Here is a 22,971-nt window from a genome sequence, read left to right as displayed (position 1 = left end):
AGTTCCCATGCCAAATGTCACATTGGAGCATCAATGTAAGGGCAGGGATGGCACATTCTTTTCAGGTTCTTACAACATCCTTAAGGCTGCCCAATCTACAGTCACTACCCCCCAGGCTGCTCCTGCACGCCTGACCCCCCAAATCCCATGTGAGCATCCCCTGGAAGCTGCGCCAAAGCTAGAAGGGCAGCAGCTCCACTGAATGGGCTGCATGACCCACTCACTGGCTGCCCTGCAGTCTGACAAACCTCCACCTCAGGAACACACCCCTCACCATCCCAAGCCAACACAGCTTTTAAACAGCCAAAGTTGAGATGGCAAATCTAGGGGTAGGGTCCTGAGGATATGAAAGGACAAAAGGTTTGATGGAGCATGATAAAGACTGAGGTGCCTTAGGGTCCCATCCATCAACTCAGCTGTTTCAAGCAGCTGGGAAGGGTATTTATCTGAGGGATCCCATCAAGTGAACAAAAGATCTGTGCTGGGAGGTGGACAGGGAAGCTACATCTCTGCTCAGGCCAAGTCCTTTGGCCTCCTGATAACAAGGGAGCTTCAGGTGTACATGAAAATGACTAGGTAACAGAATTGAGGTTGACCCTTGAACAACCCAGGTTACCCGTGCAGTCAAAAACTGTGTAACTTGACTCTCCCAAAACAGTCTACTGTTGGCCAGAAGCCTGATACCATAGTGAAGGATCACATATTTTGTATATGTATCATATACTGTATTCTTACAATAGGCTACAGAAAAGAAGAAAAGAATACATTTTCAGTATTCGTTTTAAAAATTGGTGTATAAATGGCCCTGCACAGTTCATACCTATGTTATTCAAAGGTAACTGTATTCCACCTCACAGGGTGACTTGAATGTTTCAGTAAGACCAGCCTCCTTGGAGTCCCGAAGTCCAGCTTCAGTTGCCATAAAGGGGCTTTGAGGGCAATACCAACCAAAATCCATAGGTGGCTCTGTCCAACCTGACTCTCAGGGCACAACTTTTAGGCCCAGAAAAACAAATATTTCTAAGTAGAGAATGGATCAAGAGAACCCACACAATAGCAAAAAAAAAAAAAAAAAAGGATTCTGTACATTTTGGGTTCTTTTTTAAAAGGTTTTAACAAATCGGCATGATGGAGTAACAACCTTGTAATACAGCACTTTATAACACGTATGTGAGTGAGTGAGATGCAGGTTCCCAGGTCTGATCACTGAAGGTGAGGGGTGCAAACTAATGACAAGCTAAGGGTCACAGTACTTACAAGTTTACCCGGCTTCCAGGAAGTGTTTTGTACTCAGGAAGGTTCTATGGCAAAGCCCTTAAATTTACAAAAGCTGCCTTGTTAGAAGGCACATCCATCACCCAGAGAACAAGAAACCAGGTGTGCAGTGGAGCCCAGCATTACCTCTGCATGGCCACTCAGCTCCATGGCTAAGGCATTTGCCTACCTTGGACACAAAACAGGCAAAAGATGTTCCGGTTGAACTCCAAAAGCTCAAGAAAGATTCATGGTTTGAAATTTCCAGTGGTAAATTACCCATCATGAAAATCAAGAAATAAACCAAAATAGTCTTTTCTGCACCCAATACTGACCACTGAAATCCCTAACATGCACACAAGTGCGCACACACACACACCTGGGACACAGTGTGTGCAAACAGGCTTAGAATTAAGAGTTCCCTTTCAAGAGGCAGCCGCAAGTTCCGAGTCAACATGCCAAATAATATAAATATGTATAAAAAACCTGGGATTTTATTTCCAAGTTGGCACACATAGAAGGCACAGGGGCAAATAAATGGCTTTGGGGCACTGAAAATAGAAATGGGGCAAGGTGTCCTGAGGTCCTCCTACCTCCACCAACCCTTAAGCGCACTTGGAAGAGAACCAGTGGCAGAGGCTTGGACCCAGGTTCCCAAGGGTCCCACTGGCTCTGGGTGAGAGCCTTGGGACAGCTCCTCAGGGACAACCCCCTTCTTCCAGGGGGCAGGGCCCTACCAGCTTCCCCAGCCTGAGGGATCAGTGGCCCCGGAGAGGCCCAGGGTCAGAGAGAGAAGAGCAGGATGAGAACCAGGAGAAGCACTCCCAACAGCACCACAATTGCACACCACTGTCGGCGGTCTGGGGGTGAAAGGGTCAGAAGTCACGGGGGCGCAGCAGCACCCCATGTCCCCCACCCCCCTAACTGCTTTCCCCAGGGGACTCACCACTTGTCATGTGGGATACTTTGGCCATCTTCCTGAGGACCCCATCCATCCGTGACTGGGTGTGGTCCATTTCATGAGCAAAGGCGTCCAGCATGCTGCCCAGACCAAGATGATTTTAGCCCTTGAAGGATCCCCCAGTGCAGCCAACCTCAGGCTCCCCACCCACCCTGGGGGTCCTGGCCTCACATGCCCTGCTCATCCAGCTCCTCTCCAACGCGGCTAGACATGTGCTTCAGAACCTGGATGCTCCCAGACACCATTTCCAGCTGTTGGTCCTGTTGGTCCATGATCAGCTGCAGATTGGAACTGCTGTCATCAGGAAGCCCTGAGTTGTCTGTCCACAGGCTCTTCCAGCCCACAGCCCAACTACCCACACAAACCTGCTGCGTGGCCTGCTGCTCCTCAATGTAGCGAGAGGAGGCTGAAACCATGCTGGCATCTAGCAAGTCACTGGATGACTTCTGGGTGGCTGGTTTACCTGTCAGCATCTGGAAGGGCACAGATCACAAGGTCAGGCACAGATGCCCACTCACCATAGAGCCAGATATAGGCAAATTTAGACAGTAGTTAGTCAGTAAGGCAGTCTCTGAAGTGGGATGACCTGAGTTCCCGAGGCCCAGCTATTAGCAAGGTGACTGACCCCAAGGTGACTGGCCATAACACTTGACCTCCCTGTGCATCAGTTTCTTACCTGTAAAATGGGGAGAACTATAAACTCTGCTTCCTTATGTTGGAATGAGGAAATGAATTAATCCATGAAGAACACTTATTACCACATAAACAGATGTCTGTAAGAATTTGTACTCTAATGCCCAAGGCAGCACACTTGTGGGCACTGCTAAGGACTCCAAGCTGGTATGGGCCTCAGTTCCCCTACCATCTCAGAACCCATGTGGGTTTATGATGGGATGGGAAGAGGCTGGTGGTTTCACAACATGCAAAAATGGGCACACAACACAAAGAGGAAATGTACATAAACAGGCAGTAGAGAGCATGAAAACAAAAATCATGAACAGGCACACACAATGCAAGCACAACCACAGAGGGAAAGGGTGTGTATGCCCAAGGCAGAGAGGATACACTCAGAAGCCAAGTTCACATACTCAGATGGGTCAAGTGCATACAGAGAGCAAAAACGTAGGCATATATGCTGGAAACAGTAACACACAGCACAAAGAAATGGGATAGATACACAGACACAACCCACCCACCCTGAGAAACCGGTATAGACTTCGGGTCGGGGAGAAGGCAGAAGGGTGTATACAATCAGTGAGGGCTCAGGTATAAACACACAGAAAGCAGGCAGGTAGAGCACCCAGAGAACTGCACACAGAAAGGATTGGCGTTGCACATAAGGGGCAGGCATACACTTTCCCTAGAAGCAGGCACACACGGAGAAGGCTACCCCAAAGATCCCGTGAGGATGCTGGGTCAGGATGCTTTACCTCTCTATTTCTCTCCATGAAGGCTTCCGCCGCTGGACTGACCACATGGTCCTTCATTTCCTGGGGGTGAGGACAGCATCAGAGAGTAAAGGCACCCCCAGGACCCCACCCTCACTCACCCCATTGAAACCTCGTCTCACCTGGACTGCCTCCCGCATCCGCTCTACGAACACCTTTCTCTCCTGCAGGTCCCCAGTTGGGAGCTTGAATTTGCCTGGGTTGGCTTCCACTATGCGTAGGCCGCAAGTCAAGAGTCAAGGATAGAGTCAGATACAACCCCCTCCTCTTCCTCAAAGGTCTCAACGCCTCCCTGGTATCCAGCCTCCCAGCTTCCCGGCAAATGGACTCTCCCAAGGTGCCTCCAATATCCCCACCCCCCAGGATATCGATGGTCTCCTCCAGGTCCTCGAGGTCCCACTCGATGCTGCGCAGGCCATTCCGCAGCTCATTGGTCGTCCAGTCCAGCTCCTCGCGTCCGACCGCGGCGCCCTCTTGCAGGAGCTCGCACCAGCGCTGGTACAGCCCGCGGGCTGTGTTCACCGCCTTTTGCACCTCGCTGCAGGCAGGGGCACAGCGGGCGCGGCTGGGAGCAGGCGGGCCTCCTGCCCTTTGCTGCGCCCCCAAATGAGGGGAGGGTGCGGCTCAGAGGACCTCCACACCCCCCTGCATACCTCTCTCACTCGGCCACCGGGCGATCCCGCCCGCGCACCCCCGGACCGCTTGGCACGCTGCGGCCCGCATCCGGGTACCGGCTGGCAGGGGCCCGAGCACCCTCTGCCCTCCCCCATCACTGTCACTCACCCTCGGACTACAAAAAATGGGTCTTCGAGAGACATGTCACCGCCCCCCCGTCGGCGGCTAAGCCCCCCTCCCCTCTCCGCCTTGCTAGTAGGTTTCCTCCCAGCTGTGGAGAACAGGCCACCACCCCCTCCCCGCCACGTGACCCGTATCACCATCGAGAGCAGGACCGCCCGGAGAGAGAGAGACCTCGGAGGCCGGAAGTGAGGGACTTCCCGCCCCTCCGCGGCCATCTTGGTTGTGGGCAAAGACTGCTTTCTGAGAACGTATCCCGCCGCCCACAGGTTTGCGCTATTTCTGTCTGCTCGGGTTCGAGTTGCAACTCGGAATCTGTGGGTTCGAGACCCAGACCCTCGAATTGAGGAGCAACCTCAGTTCCTTTCTGGGCATTGTGAATAATTTCCCTGAAAATTAGACTAGATTGTGTTTGGGGAAGGGGCTCGTTCGATTCGTAGATCCTCTTAACGAACTCCCTGGGCCTGCACCCGGATCCTATCTTGGGAGATCGTACCTATCTTGGGAGATCCACCTGGGAGCTCAGGTTCGGGAGTTGCAGGTTTGGGAAAGGTTGGAGGAAAGGTTGGTGGTTGTCCCACCTTCCCGTGGGTGGGGTGAGGCGCGGGCATTCTGTGTGTAGTTTTGTTGAACTCTCCTCTTTTCCTACGGAGAAGGGGCACATCGAGGTCACCCTGGGGCAGGATGGCCGTTAGTAGGCGCCCCGGAGATGTTCTGGGTCTTTTAGGGGGAATAATTGTAGAGTCCCCACGTGCGGGAGGCGGGGCCTGGGCATCCTCCAAGGGTGACAAGTTTAGGGGAACAGTAATACCTAGAGAGGTCATGCACAGACATGTAACTGGAGCACGGATTAAGGGGTCCTCACCGAGTCGCCCCTAGTGCCGGCAAGGTCACTGTGTAGGGTTCCTGAGATATGGTGTCAGTGGGAGCCCTGAGATCACTCCTACTCGCCCACAGGGGGCATTCCCTGAGGGGCGTCACGCCTTCCTGGCTTCCCGGGAGGGAAGCGAAACCTTCCTCGCCCGCCCGCAAAACGCGAGTCCGGAAGCCGGGGGCTCCTGCCCGCAATAGTTGCCCGGAAAGGGGAAAGGAAGGGGGCGTGTCTGGAAGCCAAGACCCTACCCACGCACGCACGCCCGGAAGAAGCTGGCTATTACCCTGTATGGAGAGCCCGGCCTCTGTCCTTATATGGGCATCCGGAAGTGGCTCCGGCGCCTTCCGTACGTCAGTACTTCCAAAATTAGTTCTGCTTGTAGCGCCGACCCAGTGGCGGGAAGGCTCTGCTCACCAGTTTAGTGGGTGGGGCCTTCCTTTAAAGGGCCCGCGCCACAAATGAATGGAGGCATTCAAGCAATTTTGCAGCTTTTGGTGGGGGAGGAACTGAAAATAGGTTTTCTTGGAGAGATAGTGCGTGGCGGAAGATGGGGCCGATGTTTTCTGTCTGCTCTATCTCTGTATTGCTCAGTTTTCAACTCCTAATCCCAACTGCACCTCCCAGGGTGCAGAGCTGGAGCACGACTGCTTCGTTTAGGGGGCGGAAGCCGAGAGTTCACCCGGATGTCGTGCGGCCAGGCCCTCCATCCTGAGAACGCCAAGCGCATCCGTGGAGCTTGTGCCGAAGAAAACAGAGGTTGTTTAGTGTGGTGCTCAGAGATGGCAGCCCGGGCTGCGCTCCTTTCTGCAAACTTCCGCCGCCCGTAGAGCGAGCAGCTTTGCCCTGGAACTAGACAGCTTGCCCGCTTCCTTACCGCCTACAGACAAGGGGAGTGAGGATGGTTGACATACGCTAGACACTGTAGAGCTGGACTCCCCAGTGGCCTTCTTTCACCTCAGTCGGCCTACTTGTTCAGCAAATATCGGACTAATCCGTTTGTTTCGGTTTCCCCACGTGAAGAACTCTTGTTATAACAACAGTATCCTCCGCGGAGTGGAGGTAAAGAATCAATGAGATATTTATGAAAGGAAAGCCGTTAACATCGTTTGGCACATAGTAACCGCTTAATAAGTGTTAGCATAAGTGTTATTGGAGCAAAGGAAAACTAGCCGCTTACGACCTGCTGGGGCCTGCAAACTCTAGCATGTGGGTGGGCGCTGAACTTCACCCTTGGCCCTGGTCCCATGCGCCGGCATATTGCAGTGCGGGGACGGGGAGGACCTGAGAAAGAGACCACCTTAAGAACTCAGAGTCCACCGGGGAACGCTCCTCCTCGTCCGGGCTCGCGGCCCTTTTGTCCTTTCGATAAATTCCTCCCTGTCGCTTTAAGGCGTGTCTGGCCCGGGCGCGGTGGAAAGCCCGAAGCAGCGCTCTGATTGGGCGGGGCGTGTTCGTGACGTTACTTCGGGTACAAATGGGCCCCGGTGGCGGGCGCCGGGGCAGAGTGTCTTAGGTACGTTACGGCTCTATTTGGCTTGTGGGGAAGAACGTGAGCAAGTGCGTTCTCCAGAGTGCACCTGCTAAGCAGAGGGGTCTCCGCCGCCGTCGAGCCGCTATGGAGGTGCAGAAGGAGGCGCAACGCATCATGACCCTGTCGGTGTGGAAGATGTATCATTCACGCATGCAGCGCGGAGGGCTGCGGCTGCACCGGAGTCTGCAGTTGTCGCTGATCATGCGTAGCGCCCGGGAAGTCTACCTCTCCGCCAAGGTGGGAGCCCATGAGGAGCCCGAGGTGCCCTCGCAGCCCACGTGTTCTCTTGACCCTCGCCTACACCCACCTCGGGAAGCTCAAACCAGAATGGAGGATGCGTTCCCCGACGGTGAGCAGCTGTGCCCGGAGCCCATGGATACGCAAGAGGCTTCGAGAGCCGAGGAGTCCCCTGCTCTCTGTGCCCCGCGCCCCGCCAAAATCAACCGCAAGCGCCGAAGCAGCAGCCTGACCAACAGCGGGGACGCCGGACTGGTTCCGAGCAAGAAAGCCCGACTGGAAGAGGAGGATGCGGAGGAAGGAGAGTCTTCGGAGGTCCCCAATCGTCTGCACCCTGTTCCTGCACAAGCGGAGGGCGCCTTCCCCAACCTAGCGCGCGTCCTACAGAGGCGCTTCTCCGGCCTCCTGAACTGCAACCCCGCCGTTCCCCCGACGGTGCCACCTCCGCCCGCTTGTGAGGCAAAGCCGGTGTGCCGCCCAGCGGACAGCATGCTGAATGTGCTTGTGCGGGCCGTGGTGGCTTTCTGAATGACCCCGAGCGGCTCTGCGGGAGCCCAGAGTACGGGCCAAACCGTTGGCCCGAGTGCATAGACTCGAGACCAGGCCAGATCTGCGGGAGCGCCCGCGGAAACGGAGAGAAGCCGCAGCCGGGTCTGCTGAGAGGCCGGGAGAAGGGACTATTCCCCCGGGAAGCCGTCGCCACCCATGTGCAGCTGCGGCGCCAAGGAGCCTGAGCCAAGGGCAGGGGCGCCTTCCTCCGAGACCTGCCGCGCCCACAGGTGCTCTTAACCAACGGGGACGTGGCCTTTCCGTCTCCTTCTGGGACTGGGAGAAGGAAGCTTGGTTCCTGAAATTCCTCAGGGTCGGACTTTTATTTCTTGTTGAGGGCTATACCTTGCCCTTACAAGGTTTTTCAGCAGTTGGTGTTCCCATTCCCAACTCGGAGCATTCCATCCACTGTTCTTCCCCCTCCAGTGACATACTTATGCAAGCGGTCATCGTTGCGTCATGGGGCAGATGTGGGGAGCTTCCTGTTGCCTTGCGTGGGTGTGGGGCCTGGGAGGAGGGCTGCCTGAGTCACTTAGCCCCGGCGTGCTTCACCCTGCTTCCCTGGGCCTTCGGGTGAGGGGGAAGCTAATCTAATTCAACGTTAAAGTTTTTTTTTTCATTTGGTGCGTTCGAAGTGGGGGTGTGTTCACAGTCCCTCGGACATGGACACAACCTAGAAGATTTTGGTCTGAATCACAAAAATGGGGGAAGAACTATTCAGAGCTCTGTAAGGATGAGTTAGGACCAGTTGCTGGTGAGACGGGGCCAGTTTGGGGTGGGGGAGATTTTAACCAGGGCGTTCTGAAAGTCTGTACTCTGGTGGGTTCTGTTTAATTCAGTTTTATATGGCCTTTTGCTAAAGACGCCGGATACGAAAATAAAGACCGTTTAAATTAAAAAGACGGCCGTCTAGCTTTCTTCTCTGGGGGTGGAGGGGCAGGGTTAAGAGGTCAAGAGCTGGAGCAGCTTGTTAGCTGGGGTCTCAGAAAGCATCCTAAAAGGGTCCCACGCGGGCGGGACGGGCTGGAATGGAACCCCTTTCTCTGCCCGAACACCCGCGCCTGGCGCCCTGGAGCTCCGATCCCAAGGCCGCGCGTTTGAGGGCTCCTTAGAAATTCCCCTACAAGTCGGGGTAAGCGGGCTCTCAGAGTTCAGACATTGGGGGTACACCGCTGGGGACAGCGCCCCACGTGTAGTAGGGGAACCGCGCTCCCTTTGGAGACTTGAACCTTGGCAGATTCCTGAACCCGCCCCTCACTGCCCGCACTCTGGCTGGCGCTTGACCGGCTGGCCCTTGACCGACTGAATCAGCTCTGGCGGGGGTCCCACAGGCTGGGGTGGGGGCTGCTTGAGAAGCTTAAGTAGGTGAGGTTTGAAGCTCTCTTCAGGCCACGTTCCCATCTCTGGCTGTCACGTTGTGTGGCCCCGTCCTGGAGGCAAACTCCCAGCCTCAGCTTCCTCAACTGTGAAGTCTGCCTTTAAACAGCTTCCCCATGAGGAGGCTGTAGATTTAGAAATGCTCCGGGAACCCTTGCTGTTTGCTTTGGACGCACCCCAGCTCCAGGTTAGCCACCCCAGGGGTGAAAGTCCTCATAATTCACCCAGTACTGGCCCGGAGATGATCTGTGGGGAGGACAAAGGAGCCGCAGGTGTGGGGAGAGAGAGGGTGGAGGGAGGCGTGGGAGAGCACTCGCCCCACCTCCAGATGACTAGCTCTCCGCTGCGGGCTTCCCCGGACCGCAGGCGCTTGGACCCTGAGGCGGGAAGGGGAGGGAGGGTGCTGTGAAGGAGCAGACCCGCCCCCAGGGTGCCCCCAGGCTCCCTCCCACCCCTTCCACCGCCCCAAGACCCCTTCCTGCCTCTCTCGGCATCCTGCACCCTCACCCCCTGGGGAATCTGGCCCAGCTAGCTAGAATGGCTGCCTGATCCCTTCCCCAGAGAGGTGGGAGACTTAGCGCCACCCACTTGAAGGCCTGATTCAGAACGTCCCGGCCGGACGTAGGTGGACTGGGGCCCCACACCCCTAACGGTAGCTCCATGTGTCCCCTCAGGAGCAACTCCCCTGAGAACCTGGCCCGGCCCCAGGAAGTCCCCGGCTGCTGGGGAAGGGGCCTCACTGTGCATCCTGTTGCAGGAACCGCCGGGCCCTTCCTTCCGCGGGAAGCGGCTTGGCCGCCTCCCGCCCCGGCCGCTCGGGCGTTTCCGGTGCCGGCCACAGGGGAAGGGCTGGAGAAGACAGGTGGGAGACGCACCGGCACCTCACACACACACATTCCCTTAAGACATACTTCTGGAGACCTCATTTTACCCAGCAGAATAGGCAACCTTGAAAACGTCACAATAACCGATGTTGATGGGGCTTGGAGTTTTCAGTCCTTCCCATGGCCCTTGGTTATTGGGGCAGGCCCTTTGGGAAGTAATTGATTGGACAATGTCTGTGTGGAAACTACCAAGTGTCACATATCTTGTGACCAGCCGGTTTTCCAGGGAACCAGCAGGAGATTCCAAAAGGGTGTTCACCGCAGTGTTGTCTGAAATTGGCAGATTTGAAACAAGCTACATGCCCATCCAACTGGACTGGTCTGGTAGAATGTGAACTAACCATGGCTCCCCATCCCAAAGGCACAAGGCCTGAGCCTGACAGATCTACACACTCAGGCAACAGGGATAACCTGGAACCATGATGCTGGGGATGAAGTCCAGCTGCATAAGTTGTGAGGTAAGAAGCACAGACTTCTGAGCCAGACAGCCAGTCTACTTACCCCGTGCCACTTTGAGTTAGTTACTTCACCTCTCTGAGCCTCCATTTCCCTGGCTATACATTTTGGAAAGTAATAGTCCCAACCTCTTAGGTTCATTGGGAATATTAAGCAAGATAATACATGTAAAGTACCTGGCACACTGTTATTTTTTATTGTTAGAGGTCAGGATGACAAGTGCTGGCCATTTCAAAACACATACAGCACTAAAAGTACATACACAGTGGCGCCTCAGTACTGGTCGGCTTCAGAACTCGACAAACCTGGTACTCACTGCATTTTGACGAGAAAAAACGTTTCAGCACTCAGCACTTGCTCACACACTTGCCACACTTGCTCGAGCTTGTGTACAAGGCCACCCTGAAAGAAAGACAAAGTGCTTCATCAATCTCATCAGTCGCCACCTGCCTGCCACTCCTCAAAAGAATTAAGAGGAGGACCAAGGTACCACTGTGTACGGAAAACTGTATGCAGATGCTGTGTTAAGGCCAGAGTTTGAAAAATAGTTACCACCTTCTCCATTAGCTCAATGTGAACACAGGTTTCTGCCTTTCCTCCCAGTTCCAGGGTTTGATCATATTCTAGTGACTTGGCAGGGTTGATTTTTTTTTTTTCCTCACCCAGGGCCTACACTCACGCTCTCCTACCTTCACAGTGATTCCTGCATCAGGCCTTGGATCTCTGACTACATTTGCCCCTGGGCAGCCTCATTCAGTCTGAGGGCTCTAAAATGCCACCTCTGTGCTGACTCCCATCCCAGTGGCCTTATTAGCGTCTAAGGTATTCTAAACAGAAGGGGAGTCAAAAAGAATCCTTGCTGTTTCCTGCCAGCCTTCCAATTGAGGATCCTCAAATCCCTTTTTCTCCTTCCCTCACACTCCATCCAGTCTCAGGGGCTATCAGCTTGACCTATCCTTCCACTCCAAGACTTACCCCATCCTCATGGCTCTATCACCTCTCACCTAGATTAGGGAAGGGGCTTCCTCCCTTCCCGGGATCCCCACAGTTTATGTTACACAGCTGCTCTACTGATCTTATAAAACAAACTGGATCATTTCGTTCTCCCAGCTCTTCTCTGCTTCTTCCACACTGGCCTCCTTTCTGCTTGCAGAACAGGCCAAGCATGTTCTAGCCCCAGGGCCTTTTCACTTGCTCTTCCTTCTACCTGCAATGCCCCTCTCCCAGACGCCCAAATGTCCATTCTCACTTTCTTTAGGTTTCTGCTGAAATGTCAAATGAAGGCTTGGGGAAGCCTTCTTTGCCTACCTGGTCTGAATTAGCACCCCACTCTGCCACTGTGGTCAGCCTTTCTTAGAGCACTGCTCAGCATTTTAAAAGATATATTTATATTTTATTTAGCATCTGCTCCCCCATTCAAATGTCGATTTCATGAATGAATGCCCAGCTCAAGCTAAGACGAGAGAATGAGGTTGTCGAGGGTAAGCAGGTGCTAAGTGCTGAATATTTATCATATCATTTAATCAACGGCTTCCTATGGCTCTTAGAATTTCCCCAGCTTTAAACAATTGAGGGTCAGGATTTTTATCAGATCTGTGTGACAACTGTACTATTATTTATCTAATTTTTAAAACTTAATGGTAAGTTAATTATCCAGCATACTTAGAAGGTAACAGTTCATAAAAGTTACAATGAAAACGAAACACTGTCACAAGACCCTGCTGAAACAGTATCCAGTGTGAGGTTCCAGACAGCTTTCTTAGTTACAAAGATTAGCAAGGTTAATGACACATTGTTGCCAAAGGAGGAAGACTATCCTTAAGTCAGAAAACTAGCTGGGACTGAAAGCTAAAAAGAGAGGCTGGGAGATGTAATCCACGTTATTTAAATAACATTGAATTCCTTTGCCCAGTGTCCCAGAGTTAGGAAAACTCTGCTGCTGAAAGAGGGACAACTACCCTATCACTGTCCTGCTGAATCTGGACCCAATCCATCTCTGGCCTAATCTTGCATCACCCTCCAGTCCTGCTGACCTGCTTTTTGTTCCTCCTCCTTCCAGTCTTCCCAGGCACAGGGGCCTTGTATATGCTCTCTCCTACAGTGCTTTTGTCTTCCCTACTCACTTTGTTAAGTCACCTCAGTTTAAAGGCATATCATTAGGAAAGCGTTTCCTATCTGCCCCCCATTTTGATCCAAGATCCTTATATTTATTAACACTGAGATCGAGAGCTACTTTTTCGTGGTATTTGTACTTATCGCAACTACAATATTACATTTCTTTCTGGGTTTGTCTCTTCTTCTAGCTTGTGGCCTCCAAGAGGACAGAGACAAGTTTGTTTTTGTGAATGAATGATGCCTTTGCAACTTTCCTTTGAGGTCCTTCTAATGTTCATTTTTTACAGATCTGGAAACTGAGGCCCAGAGGCGATCGCCCGACAGGAGAGCACGTAGGGGACAGCTCTAGTTGTGTATTTCCCATCCTGAGATTTCCCCCCCCGCCCCCCCTCGCCTTCGCTGTGCGTGGGAGGTGGGGAGGAATACGCGTCCCTGTTCAGCCTTGGCTGAGCTGGGAAAGGGCGGGGCCGCAGGTCGCACCACCCCAGAAGCAGCACCCAGACCGGTTTACCCGGTTCCTGCAGCCTGGGCGAGTGCCTGCCCAAGGCAGGGGTGTCGGGGGATGGGGGGTGGGGGTGGAGGATGCCGGCCCAGGCCCAGCTGCCACCCCGGCGGGGTGGGGTGGGAACTTGATCTCCGCCAGGAAATTTAAGTGTCAGGCAGGATCACCGGGTTAGTCACAGGCCAGGATGGGGAGGTGGAGCGATCTGGGAGTCAAATACAGATGGGACGGGACATGCAAATTTACCCCGCCACTCGCGCTTTCCCCCACCCGGCCCCGCTCCCCTCACCCCGCGCGCGCGCGCGCGCTGCACCGAGCTATTGCAGAGACCTCCCAGTGTAGTGGGTAGGCCAGGCCACGCCCCTCGCCCCCAAACCGGTCCCTTCCGGATTCTGTCCAGGCCTTCAGAGTTTGGCAGGGCTCCAGCTCTGCGAATTCGGGGGCGGGACTGAGGCACCGCGCCAGGAGGTGGAGACCAGGTTGCGGTCGTCAGGGCTGAGGGTGGGCAGAGAATCGGGAAAAAGAGGAAGGAAAGTGAGGGTTGTTGGAGTTTGAGACTCAAGCTAGCTGCTCTGGGGGTGTGATGCTGAAGCCCCCCACATGTTCAGGGGAGTCCAGTGTCGTACACCGGCTTCTATGAGAACCCAGAGCACCCCCGCCTGCGACCAGGGGATCCCTGACCTCGCCTGAGTCCAGGGTTGCTCTTAGGAGGGCACTTTATGTCTGTTTCCTAAGGCTCAGCCTAGGGTGTTTGTTACTCCACCCACTTTGTGTTAAAAGTTTAGGCTCCCCAAATTTGTGTTCAGGGAAGCTGATCCCAGGGGCTAAGGCCCTCCACCTGCACATTCAGGCCTGAGGGCTGACCGTTTTGGAGGGAGCCCCTCTCCCAAGAAATCTCGCAGCCTTCCAGGCTTCTGGCCCACCGTCCCCAGATTAAACCACCCCACCCCAGAACACTGTCAACTGTGAGTTAAGAAATCATCTCAGCATCCAGGTTTCCCTACACCCTCCCTCCTGTCCCTAGGCAAGCTCTTGGGCCCTCTAGGTTCCTGCCTTCCCTGCCTGCCACCTGACTGGCACCAATTTCCTCCTCAGCCTCTCCGCCCACATCTGGTCGCCAGCTGCTCGCCTCCACCCTGCCCTCCCCGACACGCCCCCCCCCCCCGCCCCAGTCTCCCAGGGAATTGCTAACAGCTCTCCTCCTTCCTGTGTCCCCCAAATATAGGCTGCCTCCACAAAGCACAAGGCCCCTTCCACCAGAGTCTGCTAACCAGAAGATCTGAAATCAGGTGGAGGAGGGGTGGAGGGTAAAACTTTCGAACAAAGAGAGGCTGTGGAGGCGGGGGTACAAAGGGGGGAATAGGAATCAAGTGGAGAGGAGGTAGGAGCTTCAGTTGTAACTAAAGGCTCAAGACGAAAGTCCTCTGGCTTCCAGATGGGCACTGTGAGGGATGGGCTGCCCCTCTAGGGACTACAGGGCCCAGCCCGTCTTCCTCGGAAACCTCCTGAGCCTCGGCGGTGGCAGCTGTGCCCCTACCCTCCTGTTAGGAGAGTTTCCTTTTCCTGTGCTCACACTCCCGCCCCCCCCCCCGGGGGGGCTGGCCTGCAGCCCGGAGACACCAGCCTGGATCTTTTGAAGGGAGTCCCCGGAGGGTCTTCCTGGATGAGGGGGAGGGGACTGCTGGAGAACAATGTTTTCTGTGGCTGCAAGACGCCAGGCGCTTCCTGTTAACTCTTTCCTGGAGGCGCAGCTCTGGGGAGCAGCTCGGAGGCCTGGCCTGACGGGAGATTGGGGCAGCAAGGGTATTGAAAAGCAAGCCACTGCACAACATCTTTTTTGTTCCAGATGCTGTTTGTACAAATGATTGGGAAACGGTGAGGTAGATACAGACCTTGCCTTCCTCATTGGCCGCCCAGGGCCAGGCTCTTTTCCCCTCCGTGACGGAGAGGCAAGGGCGTGGCTCAACGGGAAGCCTCCACGCTGAGCTCTGAGAAATCCTAGGGTCTCTGGGGCTCAGTTGGGAGAGCCAAGCGTCCCAGGTAAATGCAGGCACAGCTCAGTCTGCCAGCACTAGCTGCCCTGCCCAGTTATCTGGGGGCCATGCCCCCTGAGTTCCCTCCTTGGTCTAGGCCTCGGTTTCCTTCAATTTTTCTCGGTTTGGTAAGTTCACCCAAGGGCCTGGCAGGACACAGGGCAGTCCTCAGGGGCTGGAGGGAGCTGAGTTGGTCTTGGAAACGCTTATCTCCTCCTTGTAGCCCTGAGAAGACATGTTGGGAATGAGCAGCTGTGATAATTGAGGCTTCATGCAAAGTCCCTTCTGTGGACCGAGCCAGCCTAAGAAGCACCCTCAGAAGACTCTGGGAGCATCTTGCCTCCAGGGGCTTCCGGTTAGCAAGAGACTAGATGACACACCCTTTTCTAAGAAGAGACAGTATTGACACTGACTGCCAACAGCTAGGTGTTTTGCAGCCTGTCTTCACTTGGTTAACCCGCCCCCCCCCNAGGATTAAAGCAGGCACTTTCACTAGCCCCATTTTACAGATGAAGGGATTGAGGCACAGGAAAAATGTACCTCCAATTAAACAAAGTCCATTGTTTTTCTTTCTCTAGGATTTGGGCACAAGAGGAGGGGTGAGTAAAGACCTTTGTCAAGATTGATGGAATATATATATGTGTGTGCATGTGTGTAAATATACTTTACAAATACACACACACACACACACACACACACACACCCCTGATCTCCTGTTCACACGGAGAGAGAACCCAGGCCTCTCTGCCACATATGGACAGGCTTTTCTCTCTCTCTCCTTGAGTCCATGGCTCAGCCCCCATCAGGTTTGCCAGCCAAGTTCCCCTCTTCGGCATCTTCAGACCCACTGGTTGGATGACTTCACAATCTTTTCTCCTTCTTCCCCAGGTGTAAACACCCCCAGGGGCCAATCTGTGCACTTTCCACCCAGGAGCTTCATAAGGACAAAGTTGTTTGTGTGTGTGATCATTATTTACCAAACAAAATCAAATGGCTGGACAGGAAAGGCTGCTGCCCTGCCCCCTGGCTGGTGTCTGGAACAGGAAGCAGCTCAGCACTTTGCCCTTTAGACTCCAGGGCAGGCAGGGAGGGCCCATGGGAGGCCACGCTCCCAGTCAGGGGAGTGTTAGAGGCCAGAGGGGCCTGCGCCTGGGCTCCAGGCCAGCCCACCACCAACCAGCCTCCACCTGACGCTCCCTCTTCCTCCCCTCCCCTCCTCTGTTGTGGCCCACACTCCTAGAATGAACCTTATTTTGGCCTCAAGGAAGGACAAAGCAAGCCTGCAATGACTCACTGCCCGGCCCTGGTGGCTCAATCAGACTCAGCATAAGGTGGGGATGGGGCTCCTGGGACCCTCCCCCCTTTGAGCTCAAGTCCGCACACTGTTCCAGGGATCCCCCAGCTACCCCCTGAATCCCCATAGATGCTGCCTCCAAACACAGACTAGAATTTTCAAACTATTGTCCAATTGATTGGAATAAGGCATTCCCTTCCAAGAGGGGTGGCTGTGAAGCTGGTCAGAAACTGAGGCTTGGAGAAGGGGCAGGCCCTGGGACCACCAAAGCTTTCCTTTCAATCAAGGGCAGTGTTCTTTTCTCTCCCTGCTGGAGATGAGGCCACTGGGGAGGACCTTGGGGACTTGGCAGTCAGCAATACTTCTGTGTCTCCCACTATAGCCCCGATAGCCTCAGTTCCCCTGCCTCCTTCCATACCCCTAGGCTCGTCCCTCTTTCTCATGACTCTGTGAACATCTGTGGGAGGGACATGCATATGTGTTTCCCAACCTCCCAGTGGGTCTACTGGATTAAAGCCAGCTCTGTTCCTAAAGGCTGGAGCCAAGGTCTGCGCCTAGGGCCACGTGTCCCACTCATGAACCTGGGTTTCTGGTCAGACTGGACAGGCAAGCAGGCAGTCTTGACCTCAACACTCTCAGCTGAATCTACGCCCAGGGGCTTACACACACATACACAACCATGGGTTCCTGGGAACTGCCCCATCCTCTGACGGGCTGAAGTTCCCTCTGATTGTCCTGGATTACCCTAGTGTGCCTGTCTGCCACTCTTGGTGCTTGGTGAATTCCTCCTCGTAGCTAGCTGGTGTATTCTAGAAAACAGGGAATACCAGCTGGACACTCCTGCCATCTTCCTGGTGGCTAGCCCTCAGGTCAGTCAGGCTTCCCACTCAAGCCAGCCTGAATCTCCCCCAAACCGCTTCCTCTAGCTCACATTGCAGCTTGAGCCCATCCAGTCCCATTGCTTCTGTGGTACCCAGAAACCAGGCGGTCTTACGAACCCTAATGTTCCTTCCAGGCTCAGGCACCTCTGAGCCAGCAGGCATTTACTCGGTACCCTTATGTTCCCAGCATAGACCAGGGCTGTGCATCGACCCCGAGACAGGCAGCCACAGAACTTGTCCAAGTTTAGCTGATCAGTGGGACTTGGAGCCTAAAGGCTTAAGAATGACAATAATCACAACAGTTCTTGCTTCCTGGTTTAAGCACTTCACTTGTATGAACCCATGGACTCCTTGCAACAAAGATTTATTGTGGCATTGTTGTTCTCATTTCATGTTGAGGAAACTGAGGCACAATGAGGTAGCTTGCCTGCCATATAGAGTCTTTGCAGCTAAAAAGTGCCAGAGTCTGGCACTATGCCAGGCCTATGCCAGCAAGTCTCACTATTGGGGGCCAGATCACTCTGTGCAGGGTGGGAGCTTCCCCATGCATCAGAGGACGTTGAACAGCATCCCTGGCTCCCACCCACTAGGTACCAGTAGGGCCTCCTCCTGTTGCCATAGCAACCCAAATGTCTCCAGATGTGGCTGCATGGTAGGGTGGGGTCTGGGGGCAGGTGCCTTGACTGTCCTGCCTCTACACGTGCCTAGCTGCAAAATAACACTGAGTATGTGTGTTTCCACCTTTGGCTGGGATCCTGGCGGTGGAAGTGATTGGCAGGTTCTAGCATCTGGGGGAGGGCTCAGTGGTGTCAGCAGAATCACCAGGACTACCAGCCTGGGCCAAAGAATACCCTCTGCCCAGAGGGAGTGTTGGTGGCTCCTCAGCCCCTGGTGGGTGAGCTTGCTGGGTGGTAGCTTCTGCAGATCCCCCAGTGGGCAGAGACAGGCAGTCCTTTTCTTCCTTCCTGGTTCCCAGGGGTGGGCAGGGGCAGAGGCAGTGGCTCTGGGAGCCAGAGGGCGTGGGGATTCCGGGATTAACTGGGTGTGGGCCAGGGTGTGGGCTCTGAGACCCAAGGCCCCTGTGGGCTGGGAGGAGAAACCAGAAGCTAAAGTAGGTCTCTCCACCCACCGCCTGCCTTCACGTCCCACCCAGCCCTGGCTCTGGGCCAGCAGCTGCCGAAATGGTGACTCAGAGCTGCTGAGCTGAACAGGGAAACCGGGTCCAGGGCTGGGGGTGGGGTGGGGGCCGGGGGCGGGCTGTCACGAGGATTCTCCCTTTTCCTCCTCCTGTCTCTGACACCCCTACTCCATGGGATTTTTGGTTTTTTTGGAGGGGATTTTTGCTTGGTGCCCCACTAGGGCAGGAAGTATAGGCCGTGGAATGATTGAGGTTACAATACACTTAGGCCAAGACAAGAGTGTGCAGTTCAGAGTGTGTGTGTGGTTCAGAGGAGCAGGCCCCAGCAATGGCTTGGCAGACACGAGTGAGCACTGAGGCCTTTAGCCAGTGTGGGGGCGTCTCCTACCTTCTCCCTCTTTTACTTTTTAAAAATTCTTTATTTATTGATTTTGAGAGAGAGAAAGGATCACCAGTTTGTGTTCTTCCACTTATTTACACATTCATTGGTCGATTTTGTACATGCCGGGGATCAAACCTGCAGCCACCCTAGTGTGTGGGTCCAAACGACGCTGTAACCAACTGTGCTACCTGGCCAGGGACTACTGTCTCCCTCTCAAAGACAGAGCTCTTCAATTTCCCAGGGGCCCAGGGAGCTATAGATAGAGTGGGAAGAACCAGGGAAAATTCTAGAAGTGAAGGCATAGCCTGCACAGTGCCAGAAGCACTTATGGTTTGTTTGTGTGATTTTAAGGCTTTATTTATTTATTTTTAGAAAGGGGAAGGGAGGGAGAAAGAGGAGAGAAACATCAATGTGTGGTTGCCTCTTGTGTGCCCCCTACTGGGGACCTGGCCTGCAGCCCAGGCATGTGTGGTGACTGGGAGTTGAACCTGCGACCTTTGGTTTGCAGTCCAGCACTCAATCCACTGAGCCACACCAGCCAGGACTGTGAGCTGTTTCTGAGCTGCCTCTCTCCAGCCCTCATCCCAGTCATCATTCCTCACTGGTGTGTTTTTTCTTTTTGGTTTGTGATGTAGTATTGTTGTTTTTTTTTTTATTTAAAGATTTTATTTACTGGCCCTGGCTGGCGTAGTTCAGTGGATTGAGTGCAGGCCTGCGAACTACACGATCCCGGTCCGATTCCCAGTTAGGGCACATGCCTGGGTTGCAGGCCAGTTCCCAGCAGGGGACTCACGGGAGGCAACCATACATTGATATTTCTCTCCTTCTCTCCTTCCCTTCCCCTCTAAAGATAAATAAATAAATAATATTTAAAAATTAAAAAATATATTTTATTTACTTATATTTAGAGAGGAAGAAAAGGAGAGAAATATCAATGTATGGTTGCCTCTCGTGCATTCCCCGCTGGGAACTGGCCTGCAACCCAGGCATGTGCCCTGACTGGGAATCAAACCGCGAACGTGTGGTTCGCAGGCCAGTGCTCAATCCACTGAGCTATGCCAGCCAGGGCAGTGATGTAGTATTGTTGATGTGCTCTCTGCCTTCTCCATCGGACTGTGAGCCCAGGAGGATTCAAACAATGCCATCACTGTGTATCTCCAGCTCCTGGGCCTGGGCCTGGAACAGAGCGGCTCACTCCGTACTTGAAGGAGCTGAGAGTGCTGGCACCGGAGGGTGAACTGAGGCAGGAGGTGGGCACCTGAGCTGAGAGCCTGGATGCTGGCTGAGTGGGAGTGGCAGTTACCCTGGTGGAGGAGTAGGGAGCATGGAAGCGGGAGGCAGGCGGAGGCACGGCCCAGGAACAGGTGTATGATGTTATTTCATCTATGACTGTCCTGCATTCGCATTCAGAGCTGGGGGGAAGGCCAAGCCAGGGCTGCAGCCCTGGTGTCCTCCCTAAGGGAGGTAACTTCCTGGGGCAGGCTTGACCTACCTCAGCTGGGCCCATCAGCACAATCTGCAATTTCCAGGGCCTAGCTCCAGTCAAGGAGAGAGGACTTTATGAAGTCAGACTTGGCTTTCCCCCAGATGGCTGGCTGCTTATGCCTGATTCCAAATGCCGACTTGTCACAGTGTCTGCCTGTAAGCGCTCGCCTGCTCCTCTCTGAGGGGGTGTGTTTGCAGTGCTAGGGGCAGTGTGGGGGTGGCATCTTTTAGCCAGCCAGTGGCCATTCCCCACCCCTGCGCCCACTCCACAGTTCTTTTTATAACTCACATTTACAGAAAGCCTAAACATCTGAGCCTGGGCCTGGCAGAACAGGCTGTCTGAGGCTGCAAGGAAAGGGGAGGAAAGCAGAGAGGCGGGGAGCAGAGAGGGGGGCTGTGTGGTGTGTGAACCCAATCTGGAGGGAGGCTGGCCAGGTCAGGGGCGGCGGCTGGCTTCCTTCCAACAGCTCTGCAGCATCAGATGGTGCTGAGCTATATTTAACGGCTGCTTTCTCCACCTCCACTGTGGGGTCCCAGGCACTGGGATGAATGAATGAGAGGCATGCCTGGTGTGGCCCCAAGGAACCGGGAACGTTCTCCCTAAGAAGCGATTCTGCAGAAGCTCCACCTGGGTCCTTGTTGACCTGAGCCCCCTTCCCCCATCCCTGACCCAGCTCTGCACCAGCTGACTCAGGGTCACCCACAGGCGGCTGGAAGCCAGCGGTGGCTCCCCGCGTGTGCCCAGTGGCCTCTGCAGCCAGGGAGCTCCTGTGGGACTCTTGAGGCACCCACCTCCTCCGTGTGCGCACACAGTGCCAGGTAGTCCCCAGGAGTCTGCACACACCTGTTCTGCCTATCTTATGCCAAGTTTATTGATTAGAAGCCCCTGGTTGGGACAAGTCTTGGTCCATTTGTGGCTGTTGTAACAGCCACACTGGGTGGCTTACAAACAACAGGCATTTATTTCTATAGTACAGGAGGTTGAAAGTCAAGCATTAAGGTGTGGTGTCTAGTGAGACCATCTTTCTGTGTCCTCATATGGGGGGAGGGATGAAAGAGCTCTCTGTGGCTGCTATTAATTTTGGGGAGGGACACAAACATTCAGTTCATGACAGAATGTGTGTGTCTGTAGGTGGCAGAGTAGGGGTGGGAGGACACTACCTTGCAGGTGTCACCTACTTACCTCAGCGCCAAGGCTCCCGGATGAATGGGATCCTGCACCTGGACACCAGCTGGCAGTGGTGGGGGTGATCCCCAGGTACAGCAGAGCCTGAGAATGATGCCAGAGTGAGGGGTGTGACACCAGACCTGTGCGGCCCAGGTGGCATCCACGAGCCACAGGTGGCAACTGACGGCTTGAAATGTGGCTGGTCCAAATGGAGATGCACTCTGAGTGAAATACACATTGGGTGTCAAAGACATCAGTGAGAAAAGGAGCATGTAAAGGGTTACAGTAACATCCACATTGGTTACATGTTGAAATGATGGTATTTTGGCCATGTTGTATTAGATAAATGTATTACTCAAAGTAATTTTTGTCTTCCTTGAAAACCTAAACACAGAGTTGTCATATGAGTCAGCAATTCCACCCCTATGTCTAGACTCCAAAAGAATTGAAAGCAAGTGTTCAAGTAAAAACGTGTACCTGTGTAGACATAGCAGCACCATTCACAATCGGCAAAAGGTAGAAATGACCCGGATATCCATCAACAGATGAATGAATGAGCAAAATGTGATCCATCTACTCAGTGGACTCTTATTCACCTGTAACAGAGGAATGGAGTCCTGATACATGTTACAACGTGGATGAACCATGAAAACATCATGCTGAATGAAAGAAGCCAGCCTAGAAGGTCACACATGGTATGATCCCATTTATGTGAGATGTCCAGAACAAGCAGATCTACAGAGACCAGAAGTAGAGTGGTGGTCGGTTGCCAAGGGCTGTGAGGTAGGGAGGATGGGAAGTGACTGACTATGGGAACAGGGTTTTGTCTCGGCAGATAGAAATATTTTGAAACTAGAAGAGGCGGTGCTTGCACAGCACTGTGAATGTTCTAAGTGCTGTGGGATTATTACAACTGAAGCAGTTAATTCTATGTGAATTTCATCTCTGTTAAAAGAACCTCGAACAATTTCACCCAGTCCTGATTGATGTAGCTCAGTTGGGTGTCGTCCCACAAAGTCAAAGGTCATTGGTTCAATTTCCAGTCAGAGCACATGCCTGGGTTGCTAGTTTGATCCCTGATCTAGGCACAGAGGCTATCTCTAACCCATGTTTCTCTCCCTCTCTTTCTGCCTCCCTCCCCCTCTCTCTAAAAGTAAATAAATAAGGCCCTGGCTGGTGTAGCTCAGTGGATTGAGCAAGGGCCTGTGAAGCAAAGGGTTGCCGGTTCGATTCCCAGTCAGGGCACACGCCTGGGTTGCAGGCCAGGTCCCCAGTAGAGGACACATGAGAGACAACCACACATTGATGTTTCTCTCCCACTCTTTCTCCTTCCCTTTCCCTCTCTTTAAAAAAAATAAATAAATAAAATATTTAAAAAAAAGAAACTGGAAGGAACGGGGTCTTTTAAAAATAAATAAATAAAGTAAATAAGATCTTAGCCCTGGCTGGTGTAGCTCAGTGGCTTGAGCACTGCGAACTGAAGTGTCGCTGGTTCGATTCCCAGTCAGGGCACATGCCTGGGTTGTGGGCCAGGTCCCCAGTTGAGGGCACATGAGAAGCAACCACATATTGATGTTTCTCTCCTTTTTTCTTCCTCCCTTCCCCTC

The 22,971-nt window shown here is 53.7% G+C and overlaps 2 protein-coding genes across 5 annotated transcripts; one reads left to right on the top strand and one right to left on the bottom strand.

Annotated features, from left to right (window-relative positions):
- Nucleotides 1–729: 729 nt before the first annotated feature.
- On the bottom strand, nt 730–4,672 carry STX10 (syntaxin 10). 4 transcript variants are annotated; one of them, XM_037041845.1, is made up of 8 exons: nt 4,447–4,672; nt 4,032–4,201; nt 3,786–3,880; nt 3,646–3,705; nt 2,581–2,688; nt 2,391–2,493; nt 2,201–2,295; nt 730–1,444 (listed from the first exon to the last, which is right to left on the bottom strand). In XM_037041845.1, exons 1-7 carry the CDS (start codon nt 4,599–4,601, stop codon nt 2,207–2,209), a joined length of 780 nt encoding a protein of 259 aa, XP_036897740.1. In that variant the 5' UTR covers nt 4,602–4,672; the 3' UTR covers nt 730–1,444; nt 2,201–2,206. The 4 variants fall into 4 exon arrangements, with proteins under 4 accessions (XP_036897740.1, XP_036897738.1, XP_036897737.1 ...); XM_037041843.1 differs by having other exon boundaries at nt 2,387–2,493; nt 4,447–4,582; XM_037041842.1 differs by lacking the exon at nt 730–1,444 and adding an exon at nt 1,729–2,114 and having other exon boundaries at nt 2,387–2,493; nt 4,447–4,580.
- Nucleotides 4,673–6,546: 1,874 nt separating this feature from the next.
- IER2 (immediate early response 2) lies at nt 6,547–8,543 on the top strand. The gene has a single exon (XM_037041846.1). The coding sequence runs from the start codon at nt 6,948–6,950 to the stop codon at nt 7,626–7,628; it is 681 nt and encodes a 226-aa protein (XP_036897741.1). The 5' UTR covers nt 6,547–6,947; the 3' UTR covers nt 7,629–8,543.
- Nucleotides 8,544–22,971: the final 14,428 nt, after the last annotated feature.

Source organism: Sturnira hondurensis, unplaced genomic scaffold (genome assembly GCF_014824575.4).
Source record: "Sturnira hondurensis isolate 20B ecotype Veracruz unplaced genomic scaffold, ASM1482457v3 Scaffold0003213, whole genome shotgun sequence".
Classification (NCBI taxonomy): Eukaryota; Metazoa; Chordata; class Mammalia; order Chiroptera; family Phyllostomidae; genus Sturnira; species Sturnira hondurensis.
This window is presented reverse-complemented; position numbering and strand designations above follow the sequence as displayed.

Coding starts and splice junctions, on each gene's coding strand:
- IER2 (XM_037041846.1), top strand. CDS start 6,948: ATGGAGGTGCAGAAGGAGGCGCAACGCATCATGACCCTGTCGGTGTGG.
- STX10 (XM_037041845.1), bottom strand. CDS start 4,601: ATGGTGATACGGGTCACGTGGCGGGGAGGGGGTGGTGGCCTGTTCTCC. Junction 4,202..4,446: donor CCATTTTTTGTAGTCCGAGG/GTGAGTGACAGT, acceptor CCCTGCCTGCAG/CGAGGTGCAAAAGGCGGTGA. Junction 2,296..2,390: donor AGAGGAGCTGGATGAGCAGG/GCATGTGAGGCC, acceptor TGGTCTGGGCAG/CATGCTGGACGCCTTTGCTC.